General features: G+C 43.4%; 1 protein-coding gene across 2 annotated transcripts in view; it reads right to left on the minus strand.

Moving 5' to 3' along the window:
- The window catches only part of p2rx7 (purinergic receptor P2X, ligand-gated ion channel, 7), a 35,682-nt gene extending 26,851 nt beyond the window's left edge, over positions 1 to 8,831 (minus strand). Inside the window, exon 1 of one of the 2 annotated variants that reach the window (XM_028825493.2) lies at positions 8,456 to 8,831. In XM_028825493.2, coding sequence (XP_028681326.2) covers positions 8,456 to 8,580 — 125 coding nt within the window. In that variant the 5' untranslated portion in view covers positions 8,581 to 8,831. Of the gene's footprint in view, positions 1 to 6,454; positions 7,121 to 8,455 lie in introns of those variants that run through there. The other variant, XM_028825492.2, reaches the window with a different exon arrangement.
- Between the last annotated feature and the right edge of the window lie 570 nt (positions 8,832 to 9,401).

The raw sequence follows: 9,401 nt of genomic DNA on the forward strand, positions 1-9,401 counted from the left end.
CCCCGGCATCTGTCTATACATGTGTAACAGACGAGCTTTACATCCTGGGAAATACAATTCACATTGCAATGAATCAAACTTGATGACACGTCAGTCAGTCAGTCAGCATCCAACCCGCTATATCCTAACTACAGGGTCAAACCCAGCCAACACAGGGCGCAAGGCAAGAAACAAACCACGGGCAGGGCGTCAGCCCACCACAGGGCACACCCACACACTAGGGACAATTTAGTATGCCAATGCACCTAACCTGCATGTCTTTGGACTGTGGGAGGAAACCCACGCAGACACGGGGAGAACATGCAAACTCCACGCAGGGTGAACCCGGGTCTCCTAACTGCGAGGCAGCAGCGCTATCACTGGGCCACCATGCTGCCTTGATGACACTTATACTCTAAATTCACAACTGCAATGAAACTACAGGAAGCATAAATACAAAAAATATAAATAAAGCGAAATTAATGAATTGTGTTAAATTTATCCTGCTTTAGCATGAATATGTATTCACTCATTTCTGGGCCTTGTTACTTTTCAGTTGAACTTCGCAGCATTTCTGAAATTCTATACAACAGTCTTGCTACTTTTACTCAAAGGCTAAAAAAACAAAGTATCAAATATAAAGGACAATCCTGCACTAGAAAAGTATTTTCATGAAAGAGATGAATGGATATTAATTACAAGAGAGGACAAAACAGCCACCTTTATCTTTTATGGTGAGCTATGTATACATTTTTTTTCTGTGCAGCTCTATTAAAAGATATCAGAGCTGAAAGTTTATAGCTCTTTGGTGACTTTAAGAAAACTATTCTTACAATTTACAATAAATATTAGTAATACAAGCCTGGTTGTAAGATTATAGCATCTCATCTTAAACTTTGTAGAGAAAAGCCAAGCAAAATGACACCTTTTATTGGCTAACTAAAAAGATTACAACATGCAAGCTTTCGAGGCAACTCAGGCCCCTTCTTCGGGCAGATCCATATTACTAAGCGAAGGTTGTAAACCGGATGGGCGCAGGGCGCATCGAGACGCACTGCCGCACTGCCGCACTGCAATGAGCCCGTCCATAGCTACCGACACAGCCACAGAAAACACAGAAACGAGAACGTTGTAAACCGGATGTCACAAATCGCCTGCCTACCAGTGTGATCGCTTTAAAGTCCCATATAGATTTTACATAACGGTTAATTGGCACACGCACGATGACCCGCTAGACTAGATGTACCAGACTCGGCCGTCTGCTTAGGCTGTACAAATCCGAGCCAATAGCTAACGACACAGCCACAGAGAAAACAAGAACGAAACGATTCAACGCATATTTGAATCACATTACAGTATTACCGTACGGAATCCACAATTTAAGCGCTCAACTAAATACAAACACAAGCCCGTATGGCTATGACCTGTAAACGAGCCCGTATGGATAAAATGAATGAACGAAGGCGCCCACACAAAGAAACCGCTGTAGTACAAATATGTTTATTTAATTACATGAAACCTTAACCATGGCTACAACCAGTACACTAAACCTGAGGTACAGCGTGCATGCCAGAGTGTACAGCCACCCGAGCGTGACCACCCACACCACGGCATATACCACGTTCGTTTAGTAATGTAGCCCTCCATGCCCGGAACCACCGCAGTGGCCAGTTCAGCACGCGAATCCGCCGCCGTCAGCAAACGACTTCTCGCCGACGGCACAGCCATAAAAAAACAAACGTGTGACTGCATTGCTGAAAACAATAAATGAAGGCGCCTACAACTGAGACACAGCTCCAAAAAGAAACCGCTTTAGTACAAATACGTTTATTTAATTAAATGAACTGTCCCAGGACGCACCCACCCTCCATGATATTTCATCCCTCCAAGTATCAGAAGGAACTGAACGTGATTGCCATTCTTGGATTTGCGATTCTTTCGAGAATCGGGGGCTTGCTGGTGTAATACAGAGACTGGAGTTCCCTGTGTTTATATACACACTCTAGGACAAGAAACAACATTGGTAAATCTTTAAATGAGAAATTTTAAATGCAAAAAATTAATAGATTCATTCAGGCTAGGGTTAATTTAACAAGAGAGAGAAGAACAATGTATTGTCAAGATCTCTGGATAAGATAACTGTCCAACAAAGTCTTTTGAAGTTTGTAATGAGTTTATTCAAAACAATGTGGGTCTGTAGACAGGTTGTCTGTCATTCTGAGAGATGTGAACAATCAAAAAGTCAGTGGTAGAAATGATAACATTCACTCTGACACATAATCTATTCTCTTTTGGACAAGATTGCTACTTGCAACAAATGGGGACTGCAATGGGCTGTCGGTTTGCACCTCACTATGAAAACCTATTTATGGCAAAACTGGAGGAAGATTTCATGTCAATGTGCATCGTAAAACCAATGTTGTATCTCCGTTACATAGATGACATATTCATCATCTGGACTGTCAGTGAGAAGGACCTCCTCCATTTTCATAATGAATATAATTGTTTTCACTCCAACATAAAGCTGAAGCTGAATTACTCAAAAACAGAAGTCAGCTTCCTTGACGCCACCGTTCAACTGAAAGGCAACACCCTTGTAACTTCTGTTTTTCACAAACCGACAGACAGACGGACCTACCTGAAAAGTGATAGCTTCCTCCCCAAGCATATAAAGCGCTCCATTATTTTCAGCCAAGCAATACGGTACAATCGTATTTGCTCAGACCCGACAGACCGGGATCAACAACTGCAGGAGCTCAGACGAGATTTCATCAAACAAGGTTACACCCCCAAAACAACAGACACTCAAATAAGAAGAGCTACTGCCATACCCAGAGACAACCTTCTGGAATATAAAAACAAAGACAACAAGGATCGCATCCCCCTTGTTGTCACCTACAACCCACATCTTGAAACACTTCGAAAAATTATAAAAGAACTTCAGCCAATACTAAACAATGACCAAACACTGAAAAATGTATTTCCTGAACCTCCCCTCTTGGCATACAGACAACCACCAAACCTTCAGCAACTAATTGTCTGAAGCTCCCTAAGTGAACCAACAGAAAATGGCACATCTTCATGCCTACAGAAAAGATGCAAAACATGTGCCCACGTCTATGATACAGACCGTATAGTTATACCACACTGCCGACTTGAACATCACATCAAGGGATCATTTTCCTGCAGATCATCTAATGTAGTCTACCTAATTTTCTGCATGAAATGTCCTGACACTGCACTCTATGTGGGAGAAACTGGACAAACACTCCGCCAGAGAATGAATTTCCACAGGTTCCACATTAAACATGGCAACACAGATGTTCCTGTAGCGGCCCATTTCAACAGCCATGGACACTGTGAGAGGGACTTTAAAGTCACAGTGCTTATGGGAAACTTCAAAACACAGCAAGAGAGAAAAGAATGAGAAGTTAAACTCATGCTAAAATTTAATACTTTACAACATGGATTGAATAGAGACAAGAGTTTTATGGCCAGATATGAGGATTGTTTACATCTCTCAGAATGACAGACAACCTGTCTACAGATCCACATTGTTTTGAAAAAACTCATTACAAACTTCAGAAGACTTTGTTGGACAGTTATCTTATCCAGAGATCTTGACAATACATTGTTCTTTCCTCTCTTGTTAAATTAACCCTAGCCTGAATGAATCTATTAATTTTTTACATTTAAAATTTCTCATTTAAAGATTTACCAATGTTGTTTCTTGTCCTAGAGCACTGGTAATCGGAAGGTTGCCAGTTCGAATCCCGTAAATGCCAATAGGGACTCTGCTCTGTTGGGCCCTTAATCTGCAATTGCTGAGCGCTTTGAGTACAGCAGTGAGAAAAGCGCTATATAAATGCAAAGAATTATTATTATTATTATTATTATAAACACGGAACTCCAGTCTCTGTATTACATCTTGCCTGAAGAAGGGGCCTGAGTTGCCTCGAAAGCTTGCATATTGTAATCTTTTTAGTTAGCCAATAAAAGGTGTCATTTTGCTTGGCTTTTAACCCCAATGTTAAAAAAGTCTGGCCTTGATGCTGACAATCTTAACAATTTCCAGCCTATTTCCCACTTACCTTTCCTGTCAGAAGTTCTCGAGCGTGTTGTAGCTTCCCAACTCACCAATTACCTAACCTCTAATAATTTGATGGAACCCTTTCAGTCTGGTTTCAGGGCGCGGCACAGCTGTGAAACTGCTCTGCTACGGGTAACCAATGATTTGCTTATGGCAGCAGACTCTGGACAAACTAGCATATTAATTCTGTTAGACCTCAGTGCAGCATTTGACACTGTTAGATATGACATCCTACTGTCCAGAATGGATAAACATGCTGGGTATCTCTGGCACTGCCCTCCAGTGGTTCAAGTCCTATCTGACTGATAGGTAAGAGTTTGTTAGTCTTGGCAACAGCAGATCCAACTCCGTGCCAGTCACACAAGGAGTCCCTCAGGGCTCTGTCCTCGGTCCTCTGCTTTTCTGTATTTATATGCTTCCCCTTGGCCATATTATATGTAGCTATGGACTGGGTTATCATTTTTATGCAGATGATACTCAACTCTACTTCAATGTTAAAAGTGGAACTTCATCAGAGCTTTCTCAGCTCACAACCTGCCTTAGTGAAATTAAAACCTGGATGGAGCAGAACTCTTTAAAATTAAATTGCAATAAAACTGAACTCCTGCAAATTGGGACTAAAATGCAACTTAATAAAATGAGCTCCTTCCCAGTCCATCTTGACGGTGATCTCATCAGACCTGCCTCTACTGTAAAAAATCTTGGTGTCATTTTTGATTCCTCCCTCTCTTATTCCGCCCACATAAATCACATTAAGAAACTTTCTTACTTTCACCTCCTTAACATATCCGTGTTCACTCCTTCCTCTTCTTCTCCAATGCTGAGAAACTTGTCCATGCTTTTATCACATCCCGCATCGATTATTGTAATTCCCTACTGGCAGGTGCCCCTTCTAATCTTATATCACAGCTCCAGCTTATTCAAAACTCAGCTGCAAGAGTCCTTACTCGAACCAGCAGCAGTGAGCACATCACACCATCCTGCTCCGTCTTCACTGGCTCCCTGTGTCCTACAGAATCGAATATAAAATCCTACTAATAACCTACAAAGCTTTAAATAACCTCACGCCAAACTACATCAGTGACCTTCTCCATCACTATGTGCCTGTCCGCCCGCTAGGGTCCTCTGATTCTGGTAATCTTGTTGTGCCCCTCACTAATCTACACTCCATGGGTGACAGGACCTTCAGCTGTATAGCGCCCAGACTCTGGAATGACCTACCAAAATTAATCAGGTCAGCTGACTCCATGAATTCTTTTAAAAAACAACTCAAAACTCATCTGTTCAGGAAGGCTTTTAGCTCTACTTGACTTTATTACCTTTCTCTCAATTTACTTCTCTGTCAAAATGCCAATGTAACCTGTATGTGTGTGCGAGACCATCGATTATGTTGTCTGTTTTTTTTTCAGAATTTACTGTCTTAATCTTCTTTATTTATTTATCTGGTTTGTACAATGCTATATACTGTATATTCTGCCGTTCTTTATTATATTCTGTAAGTGCCTTGAGCATGGGAAAGGCGCTATATAAATAAAATGTATTATTATTATTATTATTACATTCATAATGACTAACACGGTACAACACCCTAGTACTAACTTAAACTTTGAAACACATTTATATTTCCATGTAAACCATAAAGAGGTGAAAATCATTGGTAACAACAGCCAGATTACATCTAGGGCATAAACTTTCGTTACTTGGGTTTCCTTCCTGTATATTAAATACTCATATTTCACATTTTTTGTGTTTAAATGATGTGAAGTGCTGCGTTGGGCTGGCGCTCTGCTCGGGGTTTGTTTCCAGCCTTGCGCCGTGTGTTGGCTGGGATTGGCTCCAGCAGACCCCGTGACCCTGTAGTTAGGATATAGCGGGTTGTATAATGGATGGATGGACTGATCTGAAGTGACAGCTTATGAAAAATTACACCTTAATGTTCCAAAAATCATGTCTTAAATTTTGCAAAAGCAGATGAAGAACTTAAATACATTTTGGCTTTAACTAGAGTCCCTATCTTCAAAAAAGACACACAGTTTACCAATTCAGTTTATAGTGCTGACAGTTTGCCTTTCCATTCACGTTTATGTCAACTCCCAACAAAACTCTTAAAAACTAACTGCTGCTTGAAACTCTCTGCTGCAAGCGAAAAAGAATGCGTTGCAAATAAAGAGACAATGTCAGCATTCAGTTTTTAGAGAGATCACAGGATTACGTAATTATCTAAAATATCCAAGGAAGAAACATAACGGAGCTCTACACCATGAACACATGCCAGCCAATTTTTTTTTTCGGTTCCGAAAGCAAGAAGTAAAAAGCAGAACAACAATCAAATGACAATCCCACAGATGTCAACTCCTCAGTGCCCACGACACCCACAAAACTCACCCGATGCCAATCAGGATGAAGCAGGTCAAAAACCACTTCAGCGATCCCAGTGGTCGACTACGGATGAGCACCAGTTTGTTGGTCTCGTACTCGCAAAAATCGAGTGGGCAGCAGGTGCAACCCATACTGGAAGGCCACGAGAATTCGTCCGCTTTTCGCTCCTTCACTACACTCACGTGTCGGGCACGTCGCGGAGAGAGCACTTGGATTTCAACCGATCGCTAACAATGCTCTTCTGTTGCAGATTCTGGCAAAGTACAGTGGCGGTGGCGTAGAAAAATGACAGTAACTTTAGAAAACCGAAAACTGTATAAAATGAAGCGGTTTCTCGTTAGACTGATTAAATGTCTCTGAACGCTGTGTATCTGCAGCCGACGACTGGTGTGGGTGGTGACCACTTTGCGTATCTGGATAAAGAGATAAAATGAGAAACAGTGACGTCCAGTCCAGCGGCCACTAAGTGCCGGATAAATACTTGAGCAGAAGGCGCCCACTAAAGCCCTTCACAAAACCCTCATTCACTGCGTATGACCTTAAAAACTGAAACGTCATAAAGTACTTTTTGTTCTTCGTGAAATGAAGCTTAATAACAGGCTATACCGCCGGCAAACTTCACGCATAAATGATGTCAGACATTTTAAACACAAACTGCCCACATAATAAAACTGACATAACAAGCGGGATAGCCCGGCAAGGCGGGCGTTACGTTCAGGCGATTGGTTAAAAAATAAATGGGCGGGGAGCTGTTCAAAACCGGCGGGATTTACAGGTTAGGGTTCTCCTGGGTAACTATGCACTCCTTCTTTCGGCAGCTCCCTGCCACAGCGGATCATCTTTTTCCATATCTTCCTGTCCTTTCCATCTTGCTCTGTTACTCCCACCACATCCATAAACCTTCTCTTAGACATTTCTCTTTGTCCTTTTACCTGGCAGCTCTATCCTTGGCATCCTTCTCCCAATATCCCCAGCACATCATATCAACCTCTGCACATGTCTAAACCAACGCAATCTCGCCTCTCTGACTTCGTCTCCCAGCTGGTTACTATGCACTTCCAGATCTTTAAACAAAATACACTAACAATATAATATGTATTTTAATAAAGACATCCAACCATCCATTTTCCAACCCGCTGAATCCGAACACAGGGTCACGGGGGTCTGCAGGAGCCAATCCCAGCCAACACAGGGCACAAGGCAGGAACCAATCCCGGGCAGGGTGCCAACCCACCGCAGGACACACACAAACACACCCACACACCAAGCACACACTAGGGCCAAGTTAGAATCGCCAATCCACCTAACCTGCATGTCTTTGGACTGTGGGAGGAAACCCACGCAGACACGGGGAGAACATGCAAACTCCTCGCAGGGAGGACCCGGGAAGCGAACCCAGGTCCCCAGATCTCCCAACTGCGAGGCAGCAGCGCTTCCCACTGCGCCACCGTGCCGCCCTTTAATAAAGACAACGATCATTCATTTAAACAAATGATGTTTGCATGCGAACTCAAAAGGGAAAACGCAATAAGTCTGAAAAGAGTAAGTTTGTGCGACATCGTTTCGCTCGAGGGCGAGCGCATTATAAACAAATAAAGGTAGAGTTTTATACCCTTGCTTACGGTGATATGTTTAACACTGACATTGTCACAGGTAAGATCTCAAATGTAAAACCAACAAACAAGTCTAGAATGCTGCGGTGGGTTGGCACCTCGCCCGGGATTGGTTCCTGCCTTGTGCCCTGTGTTGGCTGGGATTGGCTCCGGCAGACCCCCATGACCCTGTGTTTGGATTCAGCGGGTTGGAAAATGTATGGATGGAAGTCTACAATGGGTATACGTCCATCCATCCATCCATTATCCGAACTACAGGGTCACGGGGGTCTGCCGGAGCCAATACGACAATTTTTTTTGATTCCGAAAGCAAGAAGTAAAAAGCAGAATAACAATCAAATGACAATCCCACAGATGTCAACTCTTCAGTGCCCACGACGCCCACAAAACTCACCCGATGCCAATCAGGATGAAGCAGGTCAAAAACCACTTCAGCGATCCCAGTGGTCGACTACGGATGAGCACCAGTTTGTTGGTCTCGTACTCGCAAAAATCGAGTGGGCGGCAGGTGCAGCCCATACTGGAAGGCCACGAGAATTCGCTCCCTCACTACACTCACGTGTCGGGCACGTCACGGAGAGAGCACTTGGATTTCAACCGATCCCGAACAATGATCTTCTGTTGCGGATTCTGGCAAAGTGCTTTGGCGGTGGCGTAGAAAAATGACAGTAACATTAACGTGTAGAAAACCGAAAACTGCATAAAAGGAAGCGGTTTCTCGTTAGCCTGATTAAATGTCTCTGAACGCTTTGTTTCTGCACCCGACGACTCGTGTGGGTGGTGACCACTTTGCGTATCCGGAGAAAGGCAAGGAAACAAATATTGGGCAGGGCACCAGCCCACCGCAGGGCATGGGTACACGTGAAAAAGGCAAACAAAACGAAATGCGAACACTGTCTTAGATTGGGCAACGCAGCGCCGCGCGCCTCGAAAGTAAAGGGCACGCGAGGAGGTTAGCGGCATGCGATTGGTGGAACGAAAACTTAATGTGGTCTCCAGAAATCGGGAGAGGTCAACGACAGTCACACTTGGACATGTAGTCGCATGGAGCTTAATGGCATTGTCTCCACTTGCTGGGATGGAGAAGACAAGCATCCAAACGACGTGCTTACCACGCCGTTGCCCACATTTCCATAAGAACGAAAATATTATGGACGCTGATTAAAGAGAAAGAATGACAACCAAAACATCAACAACCGCCTCCTTCCTCATGCTTAACTACAACAGAAACAGCCTTTGGAGGTCTGTAGCTATTGCCTCTACAATAGCTGTCCGCGCTCTGTGAGTTTACATGGCCCACCACTTCTTGGCTGAGTTGCTGTTGTTCCCAATTGCTTCCA

This window comes from Erpetoichthys calabaricus, chromosome 18, assembly GCF_900747795.2.
Source record: "Erpetoichthys calabaricus chromosome 18, fErpCal1.3, whole genome shotgun sequence".
NCBI classification, from domain to species: Eukaryota; Metazoa; Chordata; class Cladistia; order Polypteriformes; family Polypteridae; genus Erpetoichthys; species Erpetoichthys calabaricus.